This window comes from Varroa destructor, unplaced genomic scaffold (assembly GCF_002443255.2).
Source record: "Varroa destructor unplaced genomic scaffold, Vdes_3.0 BEIS01000002.1, whole genome shotgun sequence".
In the NCBI taxonomy this organism is placed as follows: Eukaryota; Metazoa; Arthropoda; class Arachnida; order Mesostigmata; family Varroidae; genus Varroa; species Varroa destructor.
The window spans coordinates 3189493-3211511 of record NW_019211455.1 but is presented as its reverse complement, the minus strand read 5'-3'; the positions used below and the strand labels follow the sequence as shown (position 1 = coordinate 3211511).

The following is a 22019-nucleotide window of genomic DNA, read 5'->3' as shown; positions in this document are numbered from 1 at the left end:
TTGTCAACTCCTATCAAAATGATTAGTAAGATATTTAAAGCGTGTGTTCCGGGCTTGAACTTCTTACCATACACTAGCTGATTGATATAATTATCACCATTCGTACCGTCACAGACAATCATTACAGGCTTATTTTAAGAAGGACTTTTTGAACGCTAGCGCTTTAAAGTTGGTGCAGGTTTTTTTCGAAGCTTAAGGCCAACGTAGTTAATACAGCCAGATCTGCTGGTGCGATTTCTAATATTCAATATAGCATCACCAAAATGTCAGATTAGTTTTGACCTGAGAGCAGACAAATTAATTGCCTATCTATTCTGAGTAACATCCTTCAGGAAGCCCCGGCCGGAGAAACAGCAGCAGCAGCAGTCTGTATATTGTCAGCGGCAAGAAATTACGGCATTTCTGTAGTGACAGGAAACAAGGATTTGAAAATCACAGGTCTTAGTTGAAAACATGTTAGCTGACAATCTTTTTCAGAAGACTTGTCTAGTTATTCGCTCGCCTTACACAGATAACGGAACTACCATATTTCATTATGATCTTTTGCTACTGTGCAAACCTGACATAAATAGAAGTGGATGCAGATTCATTGTACGAACTTCAGAAATGGTCGAAACTGACAAAACGTAACCAGTAAAATCTAAGAGCACTCACCTGCTGTTTACCTACCTCCACTTTAGGTCTAAACTGCTCCAGTCCGTTTTAATCGAGGTGGCAGCGTGTTCTTCCTTTTTTTTTTGTTTTTATAAAAAAAACTGTGCCATCGTTCCTTCTAGTAATTCGTCGAGCAAAACAGGCGTTTACCAAGAAACAACAAATTTCTCGTTCCATCGCTCCATGGTGATGATATGCTTTCCTTTGTATTTGTGTGCTTGAATGAGCTAATATTTATATGTTTAAATGGATATACGCTGTCGGGTGTGTGTGTGTGCGTATATATGTATATATAATGTGCGGGCATATCACAGTTATATGCTTGACGCCGCGCATCTCACGACGGCGCCCTGTGGCTGGCTCAGAAGTAGCGGCTGTGCACTAAATCAATTTTAAACAGCGGCCAAGCAGTGACTGGAAGCTCGATGACGATGAGAAAACGGCCATCGAAGGACCATTGAGCAGCAGCGATAACTGTTGCGGAAGAACAGAAGTGATAGGAAGAAGAAGAACAACAACAAAACGCTACTCCTAGTGTTGTTGTTGTTATCTACGATTAAGCTGTGATGGTAATTTAGCAACAATATCAAAGGCGTCAACTTCAAAATTCGGCCACTGTGTCGATTGATTCGTACCTCCCACGCAAAAGACATCAACGATGGACGCGCCGCACGGACACGTGCATAGATAGATATAACATACCCATACACAGCCCGTCAGAAAGACTACGACGCACACATTCAACAATTTTATGATAGAGTAGCAAACAACTCATAACTGCTCAAGAGCGACCGTGAATTGATACACGGGGCCGGTGTTAAATCCGATCGTAGCGAGACTTTGGCAACTTCTGCCTTCGAGCAGAGAACCAAACTGAACGATCCGGTAAAAATAGAGAAAATGGAGGAAATATACACTGACGATATCGTCGCTTTGTTTGCCACTGTTTCCCGTAGTTTACCATTACAATCAGCGTTCGGTGGACTACTAGTCCACTGGGATGGGTCATTGAGTCAGCCAGAACATGTAATAGGGGTTTGACCCAGCGCATTCATGCCCAACGCTAGCAACGATAACAGCACTACAAAATACGAACGGCAATCCATTGATATGAGGCCTCAAGCCGGCCACTGCCATTCACGTTTCTTCGTCACTACCACTCATTTTTTGTCCATCACTCGCACTTTGAGCTAGATGAACTGGATGTTGTTTATGTCTAAGGAATAGACCGCAATCAGTTCTCCTGAGATTTAACTTGATTTGTCTATTCTAACAGATGAGATCGTCGAATAGTTCCAGCGTTTTCCTGTTTCACTTCTGTCTCCGTTCGTCGAAAATACCACTGGCTGAGGGAAGAATTAAGCGCCAACGCGGAGTTCGTTGCTTGGAGGTGTGGTTCTAGGAAAAAGATACGGAATGCTGAAATATCGTCGTCATCTTTGCTTCGTTTTGTAAAAGTTGTACTTTGTCGATTCTAGAGGTTCCCTTCTGGCTTATGCTGTTATGGTTACGGCGAAGCGTTGTTAGCGTGATGGTATTGGTGATAACAATAGTGTTGTCAGCATTACGCCAACATCTGCAGCAATAGAAGGTCTCATCAGAGGAACGAAGAATGAATGAACAGGAAGTAAAAAACTTCTGAACTTCCCTCAAAGTAGTAATGGTTTAGAACTTGATGCTATAGACGAATGCCTACCAGAGTCGCTTGCATGTCCACCGTTTGAGAGGGATGTTGGCGACCGCTAGTTCTAGCGGGGCTAGCTTTTTTGCTAAATACTTAACGTCATTATACCGTCTAAACTCAATTTTGCACAACAATCAGTTGGAATCGAAAGGCTTGTTGTTCTTTTCCACCCTAAATATTTTTAGATGGACTGAACCTTACGAATCGCACATTCTATTATATATCTGATACGTCCCTAGTGGACATTCTTGCGATTTCGAGTCAGCGTATGGAACACGTAACAAAATATTTCTAGCTATTGCTAGTCAGCCTTAGTGCGTGGAAGGCAGGGAGAACCAACACAGTGATGGCCGGAATAAATAGAAGTAAGCAACAAAAACAGGAGACGAAAGACTAAATAATGAAAAAGAGTCTTGCACTCTTTGACGGGAAATCATTCTACTCTTCGTATTCGAAAACACACACAGACCCGTCGCAGATACGTATGATCTCATCGCTTCTTATTTCAGTCCCTTCCTTGCAGTTGGTTTTTTGCCTAGATATATATATATATATACGTTGGTGTATTCACGCTTGAACATATTGCACACTTTAATATTGGCAAAGTTATTAAAGTCTGTAAAGTTCCATGCATAAAGCTTAATTTTACTCAAATTATTCATACTCGTATATATTGTGATTCAGTATACGTTTGACGGACGAGTCATTAAAGTCGCGCAATGCAATAGTTCTATTTACCATAGGACATATGACGGCAAATGAAATAGTTTTAATTGTCAAAGCATAGGCAGTAAGCATACGGTATCCATATATAGGCAATCTTGCATATAAACCTAACTTATTTAAAATTATAAAATTTGGACCGTTACAATTCTCTGTGGTAGCTTCTGGAAAAACCTTGTGGTAATTCTATAACACAATAGACGTTCGGAGACTATAGAAATTTCGCGGGAGATAGGACGTTGAATTTGACTGCTTAAAAGTTTTAAAATGTATTAACATATATATGTCTATCTCCGCTAGCCAAACACGATTGCCTAAATAAACCCTACTACTAAAAAGTTAAAGGCATCGAAGTACACTTAGGCGCCGCGGGAGATGAATCTATGCTTGCGCACACTATAGACGTTCTTTAAGTTACGTCAGGCCATGGTCTGGATTCTATGCGATAACAATTCACCAACCGTAAAGCTCAATAAATCCGACGATCCATATAGATATCTGGAACGAATGCCCTATTTTGCTGTCTCAAACAGATTAGAATACACCTGTTTCGTATCGCTCAATTTGCTCCTGTCCGTCCGACAGCTCCAGCCCTCAGTCGTGTCTATCTGTGTTTGCCGCAGTAGAACAGCTATGACATGCACATAAACACTCATAAAGATACACAGCCTGGTCTCACGTAGTCATATATATATAAAGTTTTACTCTTACAGATGTGCAGATGGTACTAGAGAAAAGGCTGTTCTGGCAAGAACACCGACAACAATAATGGCGGATGAAGCCGGACTCTCTTTACCGCCTTCCTGAGTTGGATTAGCCCCGTTACCGCGGGATTAATGAGGGTCACTTATCTGCAGCCGTTGTTAAATAACGCTTGCACCCTTGCGCCGCCATGATTATCATTCGAGTAGTAATAACAGTACTCTCTCTAACAGTGAGTGAGGACTATTGGAAGCGGTTAAAATTTTGCTGGCCAACATTGACGTTTCTTCCCACGCGCGCGCACCGCCATCTGCCGCTTGCTTCGTTCATATCAGTGATGATGATCGTCACAGCAGTTGCAATTCTGATGGAAGTGTTGGCACAATAGTCCCATTGGAAAGCAACGGCTGCCGAAACGGCTGCAGATAACAGTCGAAAGTGGCCCGTCCCCTCTTTTTTTTTTGCCAAATAAAGCGAATTCGTGCGCGAAAAAGTGGGCGAGAGAGGGCGTGAAACGACAAAGAAAAGGAACAAGAGCTGGTTCACTTAGCGTATTGCGATAGATAAGTAGATACATAAAGGCGGAAAGCTTTAGCATTCGCGTAGAATGTAAATGTTGACGGCGTCGAGCTCAACCCACATATTGGCAGCATTCGTTGACAACGGCAGCGACGACGACACTACATATTATAGAGCTTGGTGATGGTAATGCTGCTTCTCGTGCTTAGGGAGGCTTATGCAGATTCTGGCCTCGATGGTGGAGACGCACAAAGTCGAAGCATTGTTTTTTTTGTCCATCGCGTATCAAGACACGCATAGATATACAGAAATATAGTTTGCTTAACTGTACGTGTACCAAATGTAGTACGAGTAAAATGGCCGTCAAACAAATATAGCAGCAGCAATACCAGATTTGAGATAGTTGTCAGGCCCTTGATCAACCACCCATGAGAGCTAATAATTGATTGCTGGTTGTGCAATCTGTATCTCATTGATTTCCTGTCTCCTCACACGCTACGCTTTTATATTTGATACATATATTAGTGTCATGCGTTTAGATTAGTCTTGTTAATTAGCTCTTGCTTTGTGTATAGTATTATAGCGATGACGTACCTACGTACGAAGGTGTATCATATCTCTATGCATATGTCTACGTATGTCTATTTGTGTGTGTGCACGTACGTAACGTAGCAGTTTCTTAGATTTTGTTTACGGTTATCTTCCATTTGCCTATAGTGCTGCTACTATCCCAAAATCGCTCGTCCGTACTACTACAGGCCGCCGCTTGATGTCGCTTTTCAGTAGGCAGCAGTGGCGCCACTGAAGTTGCCTCTAACGCTAGCGCCGCCGCTGCCTGCGAAAGCAAGCTGCACATCACTGTATTTTTTATGCGAAACTGAGATGAGCGCCATTGAACGGATGGAATACAGTCGCGAAGGGACGCGCTACGCCTTTGTATTTCACTTCCGTCGGTACCTCTAGTCCTTCTCAATGCCTCTCGCCGAGCATGCCTCATTTTAGCCTGTTGTTCGTTCGTTTGATTTCTTACGGGAACTCCCGAACATCTCGCCCTTTTCTGATGCTCTTCACAAACTGCCTTTTTCGTCGAGCTATAACTAGTACTGTCGGATTTTTTAAGGAGAATATATTATTTGAGGTAATGATTATATTGACGCAGCACAACGTCTAGGAATGTGCGTAGACATGAGTTCTGCATGTACAACCTTATAACTACATGCGCGAATAGGGATAGAAGGAAGGTTCAGCTTGACGTAAGACAGTGCGTTTTTTTTCCTGAGCGGAGTCGGCGGCTGCGTAAAGATTATAAGTCGTATGTGAGGCGTGCCTCCTAGAAGTCGAAGCCGTTCATTGGAGGCCTGCAAGTGGCTTTCAGCTTGCCTTCAGGGGACTCGATTTCTTGAAATCGAATCGAAAGGTCAGTTCGAATGTTGTCTAAAGTCGGAACACCTGTGCTCTGTAGTCTGCGGCAAAGTTTGAGGAAAGCAGAGTTGTGTGCTGAGATGCGTCCGCCTTTTGCGTTCTATGCAAACAAGCTAAGATTTGCTGCTATCTAATATGTCGAACGTATTGCGATGGCAAATCGCTAGATCGTGTATAAGATACAAAAGTGATGTTTATAAAAATATAGCAGTTGCAAAACTTTGAAACAAGAGACCTCTGATTCCGCTGGGATAAAGTGAGCAAGGGACGTCATCGTTGTTTATTGGTGAAAATCACAATATTGCGAGCAAGCGTACTTATAGAATTCGTATATAATAGTAAAGGTTGATGGGAAAGTAATAAAAAAAAAAAGATCGAAATCGAGTCCTTATGGGATCGGCTGGTGCAAATAGAATGCAGTTCGCTTATATCGCTTGAACCGTATTTCGGCATGTAGAATTAGGTGAAATTCTGTTACACTCTTTCGGGTGATATATTTAACATACAGGCGCCATGAGATGCTATAGAAAGCTTTCAAAATGCAAATGCGTCAGCTTAGCTTTTGTATAAAACGAATACACTACACTAGTAAGCCTCCAGTAAATTTGTATTACGTCAGTGAATGAGCAAATTACACGTGTAACAATTCCAAGGTAGATCCCTATGAATAGGTCCTGTCAGGTATGGTTTCATATGAATTAGATATCGCAAAAGAATCTTTCATATGTTATCGTAATTCCGCTTTTCTTTCGAATTTTGTATTGGTTAATACGAGTGTGTCAATTGACGATTGTGTCCGGCGTGCTTCCAAATTTCAGGAAGAAGGTGACAGTGAGGTGGAGATCGACCTGGACGAACTTCTGGATATGGAAAACGATATATTGCGAAAGGAGTTCCTGCTCAAGAAACTCCATGGAGCTAAGAAGAGTCGCGATATAGTCGAGAGCTTTGTCGAACAACTGATCAGCCGTGCGAAGACTCTCTGAGGAGTTTAATCTGACAAACACTACTAATAATACAGCAAAATGGGAACCCAGGAAAAACAATTCAAATAATCACAATGTCAATAACAAGAATGGCATCAAACGAAGCAAATATTCGCAATAATAGAAAAATGAATAGGAGGTAAGGCCGCCTCGTATTTATTCCTAGGCACATATACATACACACCAACATCGACAATCTGCATCCGTCGGATAGGGAAAAACACACGAACAAACGATCAGCGCCGAATGTATTCTGATATAAATCGATTTCTTCTTTGATAACTGCCTCTGCAGTAGGATCATTAATGGTTTCGACATCAATGACAAAGAGTCACCGCCTTTCGCTTTGGTGATGGTTTTGGATTGGACGCGTTCAAGTTGACTCTGAGACGCTTATTTAATGACGAGCTCTGCCGGCCTTAGCGTCCTGATGAAGTCCTTTCAACGAAAACTTCCTTTTTCCAACTACACATGGATTATTCGACATAATAATTTGATTAGCCATTACATTTGATAGAAACTATGATTTTCCTTAGAGTAGGTTGTACACACATATATAACCAGCTATCTCCGATCTAAATCAAAACCGCTTCTAAATAGAAGACCTGCTGGCCATTTCAACAGGTACTCATCTTATTATCATTGCTTGATTATAGTAAATACTAATTCGATATCATCTGCTGGCTTTCTCCGTAGGTGTAATGGGTCTATTTTCATGGGATCAATTATCCATAGAACATCAGAGGATAACCAAGTGGCCGGAAATCAAGCGATGGGTAAAAGCACCTGTGACGATACATTTTTCATTGCTTGTCGCAGATGGTTACATGCGATCATTAGTAATAATCTCCTATATATTGATTGCACTGTGTATGTCTGTGGTCTTGTCACCTTATAAACGTTTCATTGTGAACTTCCACAGCGGTTAGATCTCGACGAAGCGCACTCGGATATGAAGAAGTGCAAAAGCAAAAATAAAAACAAACTAATAGTAGGATAATGCGAATAGCACAAAGTGCGCCAATGCGTGAAAGAATTATTAGTATATATATATATATATATATTTGTATTACTGTATCGTAACTACTATTCGAGTGTTATTTCTTTTGGTACCATCGAAGCAGCTTACAGCTCGTGATTTGCCGAACATAGAAATATGGCGACGCAGTATCTCATGGTTCTACTCTAGAGAATAACTACAGGCTTATTTAGCAGCGAAGTGATGGGGCAGGACACGCAATATTGGGAATGACCACACCGGAAAGGCAAATGATCGCACTTCTGGTAACAACCGCTTCACTGTCTCCCTACTGGAACGTAATTGAATGATGAACACCCGGCAAGTTACCAAACCTAATGGTGTTAAGTACAATTTTTCACCACAATATTTCCTCACAAAAATATTCTTCATTGACATCTTTTTCTTGTTTTTGGTACTGATTGGTCTGATTACCCGTAGACGTAATAAGTAATAGCAGTCACAGTAATAATAACTTATTATTATTGCGACTGCTATTGCTTAAATGTATTTGAACGAAAGTACATGGTAACGTTGATGCAAGGAGAGTCGGAGCAAGCGTGGAGTCACACGCGCAGTAAGTATCCACCTACCTATGTGATTGTTGTTAGCCCGAAACGTATCGGATACCTTTGACCCAAATTCCTGGTCAACACGAGCAGACTATCGCTCGTAGAGCTCATACGACAGCTCGGGAACAGATGCAGCGAAAAAAGTAAACATGTCGAGTGGTAACAACAGCTTTTTGGTATGCATACGCTGGATCAAAAGTCGGATGCTAAACTATCTTCAGAAACAAAATATGGAAAAGAGCGACTGTGTGGGAACGAAGAATAAAAGGAGCACGTAAACATAGAGTATTGCTAATAAATTGATATACAATAATACTATATGGTATGATGGATTCATTGGTGAGTTTCATTAAGCTTTTGACACACTGCGTACCGTATGTATAATGGTTTCTAGCAGAGACCCAGATTGCAAAAACGGCACGTACGTAAGCCAAAAACTACTGATTGTCGCATTGATCGTATGTTTTCATAATTTCACGGTGGCTTCATACTGCAGCAGTAATCTGCGGTGCAAATCACCAATGGAAACCATTGAAAGGGTAGGCAAGTCAGTCGTAGATGAAACAAGTATAACTGTTGTAACAGAATATAAAATCGGAGTGACGAGCCTAAACGAACTGTTAGGTCAACAGGCCGGCTAAACACAAAAAAGCAATGCATATAAAGACAAGGGAACCAACACTAAGAGTTGTGCTTCTAAGTTGACAACGTCGACGAAATTGAATTACTGGTCAAGAACGCCATCAACTAAAAAAGAGACGGTGACGTAGCTGAAACGACGATTGAATATCGAGCGGCTAGCCCCGCCAAGATGCCATGCTGTCTGTTCATATAATCATGTTATACACAATATATAAATGATAATAAATATTATATGAATAAATAATAATTATAATACCTACAGCAAGTGCAAATAAAAGTCTTTTGAATCAATACCTCATTATGTTTTCAATAACCTACCTATACGGCTAATACATGGGTTACCTATATACAATCACGCTATCAGATAGGTATCAGATCATGTTTACGCTTTGTCAATAGATTTTGAAGTGGATCTTCTAGGTCTTATGAAAACTGAGTGAGGAGCGTTGATTACCATGCGATACCACAAAACTTCGTTTCTTACTTCGCGCGAGTGACGCGACATATTTGTCGGCAGTTTTCAGAATACTGAATATATAGTACTATGTAATACCAAGTTATTCTGCAATGAAGTCCTACCCGGTTCAGCTTACATGATTGGACCATACACTATAAGAAGGTCGGTTAAGCACAAAGATTTCCCGGTACATTTTCGTTCTTTTCGATAAGTAACTAATCAGACAGTGCTGAAAAATACGGATGTCTGATATATAATTCTTTCGTAAAATTATAACGAGAAATTTCCACTTACAAGTCACGTATAGCGTATTTACTGTCGACATTTCAATTCGATGGCATTATATGTTCCTAACAATGTAACTAGCTATCATTCATTAGCCGATGTAGTAAATCAATTAAGGGGCGTTGAGATTCCCGTCGATGAGTTCTAGCAATGGGTTGAGATCGCAGTCAACCTATAATATATCCAAGCATGCCACGTAAGCCTGCCCTTCTCGATCCTTGCGTGATACATTTCCTAGAATCCTTCCAAATTAAGCAGAGTCACCTACGGCCAGTAAGTTAGCCATATTTCCCATCACATGATATTGGTGGATCCAATCTATGCAGATTGGTAAATCCGTTTGGTAAATCGCAAAAGTACGACTAGAACGAACAATTTCAGATTAGCGCAAGGTTATGCATAACTCAAAGTTAGATCTTGTACTAATTTACGTGCACGTCTACGTACATACATAAAATAATGAACATGAGCGAAACTAGATTTTCACCGATGTTTTCCCGAACCGAGCAACTGAAAATGGTAACAGGAGGTCTCGTGATCATCGAAACCTCTTCGGTAATCTAGGCCGCCCACTTGTCAGATAAATAATTATATTTGTATTACACTGTCTACAGGACGTCTGTAAGTAACGCCGCTGAAACACAATAACCTGCCCGCCGTTGAGTTACGTAGAACAGTGTCGAAAAGCGAATCCGTCGCGTACTTTAACCCAACTAGCTATCGCTTGTCAGCAGCTTTCGCTACCTTTTGACAGTTCTTCAAATGCCCCACGCCCACTGAAATTGTATTCTACTAATAAACTGTATCAACAGCTGAGAGCAGTCACATTGAAAAAGCCTGGCGTGATCAAGACAGCTACTAGGCTAATACTTCGACAAAGGCACTATGGGCGGTGACATAAAAAATACTCAACAGTTTACGTTTTAACCGAGAAAGCCCACCTGTAGCTATCGTCGAATTCGTCAAATCAAATGGGGTTTAATTTGTAATTTATTTCGCTGAAGCTTCCGTTCTTAAATGGCATATCCATATGATGACAATTCTAGCGGCAACGTTATGATATCGTCACATAATGCCAAAAAATTAATTGGCAGTCGTGGATTTTTCATAGTTAGACAATCTATCTAGCAGACGTAAAGAAATTAATCCTTGAGTAAGTTCATATAATTTGTGAAACTATCAGACTAATTTCTGCAATGTGTACCTTAAGCAACAAGTAATTTCTAGTTACTCAGAAGCTATAGAACGCGTTTCATCAATATTTTATTATTTAGTGTTTGTCTTCATCTGTATAACGAATTTAGAAAGCATCACTTATTGCAGCTTCTTTCGATGATCTTCGGTATTTGACTGAAAAGCGCTCGCTTCCATTGGGCTTGTAAAGCACCAGACATGCCGTGCTTACCGTCAAGAATTATTGATTATTTATAAACTCCAGTTGTGCAACGGGCATAATGAAGATGTAACGTGGACAACTAAAAACAAGTAAACACAAATGTCGGAAATATAACAAACTTTTAGGCGCTCAAGTACTAAGTTGTTTTGTGACATGGTCTGTCCATTAATTACTTCGAAGTCGTACAGACGGAAAAATTGCAGCCGCGAATTAGGAGCTTTGTTATCCAGACTTTAAACTATTATTACGAAATAGCTAAATGAGTGCCTTGAAAAACTCGAAAAAACCAATATACAATCCCTCTCTTCAAATTAAAACGACCTTGACTTCACTTACAGCTTTCATCTCGTTTTTTTTGCCTACAAAACTCAAAAATGACTATCAGCCTCGCTAAGTGTGGTCAAACCTCGTGTAGGTCAGAGTCTATCGACATCACTATGCCACCTTTGTACGTATGCGTTATACCATTTCGCCTTTATATCATTTATGACTTACACTATACACCCGGAGCTTCAATGTCACTTCGCTTTAGGTGCGCCTTTCTTGCCATAGGCCAGTGCATACAGGTCGAAGTACTCTTAAAGACCACCCACTCAGAAGCCATGGGTTGGTCACCTGAGTCGGATGTTTTGTTTATGATCGAGCTCTCCCCCTCCTCAAATTCAGTCGATTTCCTATACATCAAGGATGTTCTCTTTATAGCCGCGTCGTGCACACAATGCTTCTTCATAGCAAGCTAATTGATGTTGTTGTTGTTGTTTGCCGATATTCCAGCTGTCCAACCTATCGTCATCTGTCTGCATGTCGATTTTGCTAACCCTTTAGTTACGCCAAATAGTCAAATGATCTGCTATAATCGGTTGAGTGGTCCTTCAATGTTCCATTGCTCTATATTCGAAATGTGTGTTTGAACGCTTCCCAAAGATCCTAGTGGTCCGTCAGCTGGTTTCTATCACCGTCAGCTGCGAATGCCTCTCTGTCAGTTTTCTAGAGCTACGGAACAAAGCGAATTTACTACTATACGTGCAGCACGATGTAACAACTTGCAACGTAGCCGGATGTACCGTGCAAGTGAAATAGAAGGTGACAATATTGAGACAAATATATTTACATCGATGAAATAAACAATTGTACTTTTTTTTTCTTTTGTTAAACCTTTCTATGTTATCGCTCTGTGAAGGGATGAAGTGTAGAAGTCCACAGGTGTTGCAATTAAGATCAATATGCTACACCTTTATAGGGTAGGTAGTTAGGATGTTTGCATGACCGAAACGTCACTTCGAAATCAAAGAAACGGAACTTAACTTGATAGCATATATTGTTTGAAGCACTTTTCAATGCTATACTACAATGATACACTTCTTAAATGTGTTGTATACGTTACGGTGGAGTTATGAAAATATTTAGTTACAATATCACCATGTCGTAATTTATTCAGAGTTTTTACGCATAACATAACCGCTTGATGTTCCGAATGTTAAGAGCGTACAAGATTGTTTTTGGGGTTAGAGATAAGTGCAATCCTTGAAAAATTTCCGTCCGTCTGCCCACTCGTACTATAAAGGTAATTGTTCGCTCTTAGCCGAGCTTCACTCGACCGACACAAAGTCAATGGACGAAGCTGGTTTAAAAAAGTGGAACTTTTAAGGTTGGAAAGTATTGGGCTCCAGACAATCGTATTGATTCATGGAAAATCCATGCAGTTCAATCGAAGAAAGTTTCTAGATAGATACTCTGTCTTGCTATGAGTTTTGAAATGAATAGTTTGTTAGCTATCAAGAATACAGGTAGAGTAAATAAAAAATAAGTTAAGTTTTAATTAGAAAAAGTTAACATGCTAAGTATGAACAGCGAACTATTTTCAATCTGCTATAAACCACCAAATATGCGTTACGCGTTCGTCGTATCTATTTTTCTTATAGAATAGAGAAAAGATGTGTGGTACCCTCCTGACTTATGTAAAGCGCTGAGGAACAATTCGTTTCTAAGTGTAGAGCTTGTTTTTCAAGTTGATATACAGTGAAGATAACGTTGCAAATTAATAAGCTATTATTATGCTAACGAACAATTAAAAAATTCAAGAGCATTCGTATAGGGACAGAATGAATATTTACGCATTTTTCTTACACACTTGACAAAATTGGTGGCATAGTGATAACATGCAGAATGTTCTTTCAGACCGGCTAAACGTTCGGTAACGCAGCCATTGCGACGATCCACTCGATGCCCAGCCAGCTCCACCCAAGTTTCTACTATTTAATATGTTATAGTGATACGCAATAAATGTCGTAATGTATTTACAATCTTATGATTATTGGATATAGAGAACAAGTCAATAATTAGCTTGTAAAATTGATTCTTTATGCATTGAAACCTGCCTCGTACCGTCCGCCTTTATTGCCTAGCTTGTGATTGCTCAGTTACATATACGTATCATTATTCTTACGAGCACTAACGGGGTGTTTGGTTATGTTCGTGTTTTTTGGTTTAGGAGCTACGTCGGTAGACGTCGTCACTCATAAGGTACCGCGGAACAGTGGTTGTAGTTCGGAAGAAGCGGCAAGCCAGGGACTTCTAGCCCCGTTCTTTTTCCACTGCAATGTATGCCCGTTACGTTTTAACTCGATTCAGTTTCTAAAGCGGCATAAAGCAAAGGTTCATGGCGAAGCCCAGGTTCCATACAAATGTCCGCGGTGCGTCTTCTCCTGTCACGATTACGCTTACTTCAGGTTAGTTTCTCGTTCTTGCCCTATTCCTTCTCTCTTGATCATTGAGGGCTTTTAAAATGACGTTATCTCGTAACGATGCAATAATTCTTTGAAATCCAAGATCGCTCACTGAAATATCGTCACGAAGACTTTTAGCACGCTAGTTGTACTAAGCCATGAAATATCTGAAAGTTCAGCTAGCTTAGGAAAAAGAGTTTTTGGTTTTATTTTGGAGTTACAGCGGCAGAAACAGCTCGCTGTATAAACCTTGTATTCGGCGAAGATCCAGACCCGCTGCAAAGTGGATAACGAAGAGTTGAGAGCTATCGTGAAAACCTATCTATTTCAAAATTCATATGTATTAGTACTCAGATCTAGCGAATGTAAAAACGTTATACCTAGGTTGAACTCGGTCAAATTAATAGATTAAAAAAAAAATTGGGAAAATGGGTGCCGCATGACTTGAGCGAGGATCAACAACAGATATGAAGAAGATCAGATCAAATAGATGCTTCCATTTTTTTGCCCTCACGTTATAGCAATCATCTATTCTTGCAATAGATAACAATAGATACAAAGCCACAACACAGTTATGGCTTACAATTAAAAATATATCCTCTACGATGTATGCAACATTAGCGGCGGTATCTCGCACTAAAGCATACGTACAGCTTTGAAAGATTTTGGTATTTGTTAAGTAATTTATTTATTACAGTTTTACGGCTGAATTGCACTATCAACAATAAGAGGAGGTTATAAAAAAAAAAAGCTACGCATTAAATAGCTAGAATTAGTGAACGGAAATAAATCGCTTGTGTTACTGAACTGTACAATTTTTTTCAAACTCTAGACATATTTTGAATAAGAAAATTCTATTCTTGCCATGTCGATATGCCATGCTATATATATGATGTCATGCTCTCTAAGATATCGTAAAGCCTTATGCCCCGGACTCTTGCAATAGTGCAATAGCTTAGTTCAAATCCAAAGGGCAGACGGTCATAAAAATATGGATACTTAAATCAACTTAAAGCAACTAAGCCCAGTTAAAATTTAGTACGTCACATTTCTTATACGTTACATATATATATATATATATATATATATATATATATATGTATGTCTTATTTCACAGCTAAATTCGAGGGCAAGAACCTTAAGGTGGATACAGTATGGAAATCAAATGTAGACTAATATCTTTTTCGCGCATACTCAGACAATACTTCTTTCATCGACATTATAGATATGCAACGCAGCAAATTCTCTATATGCGTGTTTAGTTATCTTTAATTATCTTGTATGAATTCGAAGATTTAAATTAAGATATGTGTGCTTGCGCAGAAAGGCCTCCCATCGAAGGTATTGCAGCATGACACCGCTTCTTACACAGTTGTGTGTCATGAAAACGCACTGTGCCACACATAATGTAAAGCTCATACTCCAAAACGTGTTATGGTCCGTTCTATCTGGCCTTGAAAAGGCTTTATCAGCTATAGCCTTCGCGTTATAAAAATCAGCATCATTCTGAGCTATCTTTCTATCCCCATGTAAACTCCGTATGGGCAGGAAAAGTGAAAAGCTTGAATGTGCGTTTCAGATTTTTCGCTAATAAATGTATGTTCCTTAAAAGGCATATGTATTTGTTTAATGATGCACAATACAGAGGCATGGTGCGCTTTAAAAATGAAAGTCTGACTCGGTTCAGTTTTTTGACCAGTTTCGATTAAAGGGTGTTTTCAGATCATTTGTATTTTATAGAAAGCAATTGGGGCTTCCTTTATTTCAAATAAAATCAGTGCCATGTTCAAGGAAAGTTCCAAGGGCGTATGTGTTCTCACCGTCGCAACGACCTCTCGCCGAATTTTGCTTGTGATGTATCCCCTGAAAATTTGACCGTTCGTAGGCAAAATCACAGGTTCATGGACACGTACTTAAAGCTATCTACACACTTCAAGGATGTTGTGCTCCGGGTGAACCACCTTGTGATTCGTGCTTACCGTTGTACTGATTGAATACAGCATGCTCTGTAGGACTGTATTCTGCAAGATCCGTATCAAACAAGCGCGTTGAAGAGAGCCTGTTTTAATCCATGGGAGCGCCACATCCTGTGCCCAATCTATGCTACTCAGCCGGAACACATAAATAAGCTTCCAAGAATTTCATTAGCGGAAGTGTGATGAGTCCGAAGCTTGTAGCAAAGTTTTTCTTCGCAATCGCCCTCCATGAATATAAGTTAAACGGACTACCTTTTCTCCTGGCTGTAACACTCAGGAGGGCTTTACCAGCATGTCGGTAGGCGTTTTTATCTTAAGTAATCACGGCATACTCGGTTAACAAGCGAACATGCGAAACGCATTTCCAATATGCTCACTGCGGATCTAGTTTGCGTAGTTGCCTTGTTTGACCAAGGTTGCTTCAAGAAGCGCAGTATCTCGAATATGGAGAACTTAGCTCCCAGCTTCTTGCGCATCATAGATGTTTCTCCATCATATGCATCAGCGTACAAAGGCACAATTGATAATATGGGTACATGCTCTATTAACCTTACGGAGCTTCTAAGACGTGTCAGCGACCTGTCCTGCCGCATATTTTTGTATAGTTTTTTAACTGAAACATATATTCTGCAGCACAATGTACCTACTGACGGATAGACCCAAATCTTCACCAGCACGAGCGTGGTTAATTTTCGTGTCAGGCGCAGTGCAATTGCTAGTCTACAATTTGTATTGAACCAAGAGCATTGTCAGCGAAGTTTCAGGAGAAGTATGCACGATTTTAAAGCTTCGTTCAAGCTTTCAGTGTAATAGTCAACTTTATGGTATCGGGAACAGAGTTGTCATTTCGGGGCCTAACAAATGTCCCATAGACGGAGATGTTTTTCATCAGAGAAGCAGCCTGATTCCAAGCGGTACGTATTATCTTAGAGCGTTCTTCTCACTTAAATGACTTGTTTTTTCAGTGTATCAATTTTTCCGGCCCTAAGATTTGATGCCGTTTTGTCGATTATTGATCTCCCTTAAACGCGAAGTGTTGCTATGTCAGAGCAGGTGGCATCCTAAGTCAGTAAGTAGATCCAGTAATGCTAACGTCCGGGGGACCATGGGTGGTCTTGTCTACCAGTATCACGATTCTCAATTGTTTGAACTTAGCTTCGGCTTCTGCCCTGTGATCGGTCTTGAGACAGATTATAGTTCCTCAGAAGGGCACTTCGCGACAATAAGACACCTCCTATGTTTGTAGATCCACCAGTCTGTGAGAAGAAGGCTGTTAGATTTGAAAGCGTCGCAAGCGGTCACTATATCTCTTTCTTGCATCAGTTCTGATATCGAAACGGGAACTGACAATGGTTGAACGATGACCTCGTGAAGCGTACTCAGGCAGGTTTAGGTCTGTGGTCCTGGGGCGGTCGCCAATGTTTTCTTAATATTAACTTCTTAATATATTATATTATATATATATAATATTAATTCCTTAATATGTTAAATAACTTATCGGTATTTTCGAATATGTTGGTCATATTTATTTTCTTTGTTAATCCAACGATTGTAAGAATTCTTTAAAAAAAAATCAGAGCAGGTCCCAGCGGTTCCATCACCTTGTCGCCAATTACCAACATTTATTTTTTTCGGGCGGACTTGTCTTTTCTGCAACAGAAAAGTCTTCCCTTGTCATAATGATCACGGCGCTCACTTCAGATTAGATTCAAGGGGCACGGAAGCTTACCACATCCGTGTGGATTAGCCAACTTTTCTTCAAGCGCTAGTCGACGGTAAAAGAGAAACAACACACACCATTTCCGAATGATGAACGGGTATCCAAATATCTCATTAAACTTCCTTTGTCCAATCCAACGCTTGAGCGTCGCACACGCTACATCGCCGTTTCAGAAAGGGATTAGCTGATGAACTTGTCTCATCATCGGTTCTATAAATTACGTCAAACAATCCGACCAGGTGGGATGAAAAAAATACCCGTTAAACGTGATTCAACGCGTGGGCCGCTGAAGTACAGGCGCTCAGTGAAGTCGTGTGTAGAGACAACTAGAATTTTTTTACTATTTACCATGATCAGGTAACCGGGTCGCTCACCAACAGCAGTCACAAACTCCGTTTGGTACAACGGACAATATTTAACAGGCCCGAAATTAACATAAGCGTAATACACACACTGCAGGGAGCTCGGGAACCTGCGACTGTTCCTCTCAAACGTTCAAGCTCTAGGAAATATTATAGGGTGCTTAAGGAGTCTCCGGGTAATTTCAGTGCTTCCAGGATGAAAAAAACAATGTTTATGTGCCTTTTTTGTTTTTACGTTAATTCAACCTAGAGGGTTTAATGTTAATTGTATATGGAAAATTATAACAACCAAAGTCTTTCTAGAGACAGCTCGCATAGGTCAACCCCTTTTACGTAATTTCGAACTATAGCTTTGCGTAGTTAAGTGTCAGTTTTACCAATCACTTCATAAATACCGTGTTTCAGGTTACAGGTTGTTGTCGACGTAATTTTATAGACCCTATTCTTCACATAGTTTAACAGAAAAAATTAAGAGGAGTCAAATCACAGGACCTGGGAGGCCATTGAATGTCACCAGCAGACATCGAAGCTGGCTGTCGTAGGAACATGGTTCCAAGTGAATTAATTTTTGTTGCCCCACCTTTTTTTAAATCTTCTTTGCGTCCACTCTGTCGCTGCATTTTTGGCCACAAACAAATTTACAACCTGTCATGGTGGAACTTGCCTTCAACTATTGCTTCTTTCCCGTCATCATTTATAAAGAAAAAAAGAAGGCCCAAAGATTCTTCTGTTCCACTGTTCTGAGTAAAATAATAATTCGACACTCGCTCTTAGATTCTTTAAGCCTCGAACGCAAGAATTTTATTTATTCACATATCCATCCAGCTGAAAATAAGCTTCAGTAAAGAAAAATAGTACGGTCAAAAAAGTTGATAGGATGTCTGTTTCGCTTCAAAATGTAATCAGCGAGTAATAGGCGCTCGTGGATCCTTAACTCTTAGACCAACTAATTTTTATGGAAATGAAGAAGCAACCTTTGTCTCGACATAAATCACAGTATGCTCGTCAGCGAGCCAAGTTTTGAGTGCAATGTCGTGTTGAGGTCATTTGGCAGACATCCAGATTGCTCCTGACTATAGGAATGTTATGACTTTCTGGTTCGGTTCGTGGCTCTTTGGGCCACACACTATTTGCAAGTGAGCCAGTATATTCCAGTGTTTTAAACAATTGTCTCGTACCCTTCATATTCTAGGCGAGACTTGTGGTGTATGACTGTAATCGGCTCCCTATCTACGTACTGAGTTTTCAAAAAAAAACCGAACATTGTTTCATCACAAACCGCATACGCTATTGTGGTCATTCCTTGATAGACTCTTAACTCTCGCTTATGTACGGCGGAAAATGACGTAAAACTCGAAACATAGGAGTGTGCATGTCGAGTACTCGACTAGTAGCTGTTCATAGAATGCTGCTTTATCTATCGTTCGCAAGTTAGTAACGATGGTAGCAGTCAGCTCTGCGTAATTAGATAAACAAGCCAGTTGTCCAGTTTTGCCTAGAGCAAAAAGTACAGAAAGACTTGTAGATTTATGCAAAGTGCAAAGAATGTAACTTTATGGCTTAACAACATTGCTGTCTGATTCCGTTGTTGTAAACGAGTAAGACTATTTGCCACTGTGTGAAAATTCATATGTATACGTTCGGTGTGAGTTTTTAATTTAGATTAGATCCAATAAATTTTCTATCAAACTCGAATCTTTGTTTGCTTTCCATTATTCTATTTGACCGTGTCTGCAAATGGACCATGTTCCGTGTAGGCACGCCTTGCGTTCCGGTAGCAGGAAGGTAAAATGTGATCCAGCAAGGATATTCAGTTACAGATTGCAAAAACCGATGTTTACATAAGGTAACCTAACCAGCACGATAACTTTTCGCGGTCTCTTCCAGACGACATATAACTGTTCATTCAGACATCAAGCCATTTGGCTGCACGTACTGTGGCTACGCGTCCGCCTACAAACACAACTTGAAGACGCATATCAAGAACATGCATGGAGAGTACCTCATTAAGTGTCCTCACTGTTTCGAGAAGTTCATCACTCGGGACGAGGTGGACAAGCATGTTCGTTATCACCATTTCATCTCCAAGTCGTAGTGTAAGCTTTATACAAAAATATATGATGGAGCTTAATATCTTCATAATACTCATAAACCCCAGCTGGCTTGTGGGATTCCGTGTGACAGTTGAACGTCGCACAACGTACGCATGGCAATATATATATATATGTTGCCGTGTGTATATATATAACACAAGAAGAATATTAACTTATCGGAACAAAGAAGACATCGTGCAACTCATTTGCCTGCATTTTGAAATTATTACTATAAACGTTCCGAAGTCAACTTGAATTGAATGCCATTAGGAACTCCTCATTTTGGCTTCTTTCATGGTTTTCATTGAAACTATTAGAAACTTAATTTGTCTCATGACTTTAGCTGTACGATTAGCTGCAAATATAATTGCAGGACATTTACTATTACCCTTATTATTATCAGATCTAAGAGAAAAAATGGCAGCTTTATGCATTATTACTCTTAAGGAAAAGTATTTATTTCAATATCAACGATCGCAAACCAAAGGAAACAATGAAGTAAAATGGAGTAAAAAAAAGCTCTTCAGTAAAATTTGACTGGCTGGGCGTTTCTGAGACTGTAAAACAAATAGTAACTGATTTGGAACCATAACTAACGATCTCCTTTAGCGCATTCCTTAAATTATTTTTTAGTAAATCTCATAGGCAAGTAGTATCCCGGAATAAACGTACATTAAAAAACCTAGTATTTCTCCATCGATCCGCACGTGACAAAGCAGGCACAGTGCATCAACCTGGCGACTGAAGTTTGATGCAGACAACTCTTATCGTTATTAATATATATGGGAACGCACAAAACGTTCTCATGTTAAATACAAGGAGGCCATTTTTGGGAATCGAATGCTAAAAAGCGCTAAAATAATTATTCAGATCCTTGTATATGGACCACTGTGTTTATCTTGTAGTGCACAAACTTTTTGTTGTTTCTATACAATGAGCTTTTTCGATTATCTTATTAATGCATAAAAAATGTCCTTCCAATTATAATAATTTTTGAACAGGCTGTATTAAATGGACTAGCTAAGGTGTAGCTGTTATTAATTTCTAAAAACGTAAACGATCTCTTTCAAGTTCTCAAAACCGCTGATTGCTAAAAAAAAAAAATCTCTAGTTTTTGTCCCGATGAGAGAACGAAGTCTGATTGGCCCGTAATAGATTAGCCTACTGTTTATTATTTAGTTAAATCTAATTGTTGGTATTATCTAGCATATTTTGGACTGAAAACTTCGGAAATGAAGGAAGCAAAGTACTGTATATTTGTTACTGGTAAGGGGAGTTCCGAGAAGTACTATGTTTGAGAACGATAATTTCTAGTCCCGACCCTGAATGTACATACTCCATACATAAAGATTTTAAGTATGCATATATAAGTAGGTGGCGCCATCTACGGACGCACTCACTCAGCCAATCTGTCCAATTATAAATCTATAATATATATACATGTACTAACCGCACCCATATGCGGTGTAGTCTATAATTAACTACGGGTGATTTGAGGGCGTCTGTATGGCGATGCCAGCTCACAGACATATGGAGATACTACAACAAGATACAATATTATGGCAAGACAAAATAGTCATTATAATTTTTTTGTAAATAAAATTTATTTTTTCCTCAATATGAATAATAAAGGATATTATACGTATAAGCATGTTGTTATCATTGTTCTCGTCATTTTTTATTTACGAGGCAAATCATTTGATACTTAATATCACATTTATACACATACTCAATCAGAGAGTAATTTTATTATATATGATCCCGAGTGCGCAAAAAAGTACAACAAATTTATTTAACGCAAAACGATTAACGAAACATCTTAGAGGCATTGTAAAAATATTTCCTGATATATCAGAAGCATAATGTTCGGCATTACTTGGTACTTGTAATTATACGACTATGTAGAGATGGCATATACAGAGTTCCTTAAACTCAGATACGCAAACAATGAGAGGTCAACTATTTGCGGTATTACTCTTAAGCCCCTAATAGCTTCTGTCAAATACGGCTTTTACTAGTTTTTTTTACTCAGTTTATATTTCAGTTAAAATCATCAGCAGAAGCTTGCCTAGCTTGGTTAAA

At 39.7% G+C, this 22019-nt stretch overlaps 2 protein-coding genes and 1 long non-coding RNA gene across 14 annotated transcripts in view; 2 read left to right on the top strand and 1 right to left on the bottom strand.

Annotated features, from left to right (window-relative positions):
* Window positions 1-9215, top strand: part of LOC111244602 (protein phosphatase 1 regulatory subunit 14C) — a 68747-nt gene extending 59532 nt beyond the window's left edge. For all 5 annotated transcript variants that reach the window (XM_086982026.1, XM_086982024.1, XM_086982025.1 and 2 more), the window contains 2 exons: window positions 6523-6829; window positions 7387-9215. In XM_086982026.1, coding sequence (XP_086838152.1) covers window positions 6523-6690 — 168 coding nt within the window. In that variant the 3' untranslated portion in view covers window positions 6691-6829; window positions 7387-9215. The remainder of the gene's footprint in view (window positions 1-6522; window positions 6830-7386) is intronic.
* A 1695-nt stretch (window positions 9216-10910) lies between these two features.
* Window positions 10911-11696, bottom strand: LOC147757252 (uncharacterized). The gene is made up of 2 exons (XR_015322511.1): window positions 11556-11696; window positions 10911-11139 (listed from the first exon to the last, which is right to left on the bottom strand). It is a non-coding gene; the product is annotated as an uncharacterized LOC147757252 (long non-coding RNA).
* On the top strand, window positions 11592-21585 carry LOC111244245 (zinc finger X-chromosomal protein-like). 8 transcript variants are annotated; one of them, XR_015322507.1, is made up of 4 exons: window positions 11592-12143; window positions 13552-13789; window positions 14010-16676; window positions 19732-21585. XR_015322507.1 is itself a non-coding variant. In XM_022791107.2 (4 exons), exons 2-4 carry the CDS (start codon window positions 13284-13286, stop codon window positions 19937-19939), a joined length of 468 nt encoding a protein of 155 aa, XP_022646842.1. In that variant the 5' UTR covers window positions 11620-12143; window positions 13239-13283; the 3' UTR covers window positions 19940-21585. The 8 variants fall into 8 exon arrangements, 6 of the variants coding, with proteins under 6 accessions (XP_022646842.1, XP_022646841.1, XP_086838144.1 ...); XM_022791107.2 differs by lacking the exon at window positions 14010-16676 and adding an exon at window positions 13239-13305 and having other exon boundaries at window positions 11620-12143; XR_015322508.1 differs by lacking the exons at window positions 11592-12143; window positions 14010-16676 and adding exons at window positions 12171-12624; window positions 13239-13348.
* Window positions 21586-22019: the final 434 nt, after the last annotated feature.

What these genes read in the sequence shown, in the direction of transcription:
- LOC111244245 (XM_022791106.2), top strand. Translation starts at nt 12,029, where the DNA reads ATGCCTCTCTGTCAGTTTTCTAGAGCTACGGAACAAAGCGAATTTACT. An exon ending in CCGTGCAAGTGAAATAGAAG is followed by an intron (nt 12,144 to 13,551) that starts GTGACAATATTG and finishes TTTTTGGTTTAG; the next exon opens with GAGCTACGTCGGTAGACGTC. An exon ending in CACGATTACGCTTACTTCAG is followed by an intron (nt 13,790 to 19,731) that starts GTTAGTTTCTCG and finishes GGTCTCTTCCAG; the next exon opens with ACGACATATAACTGTTCATT.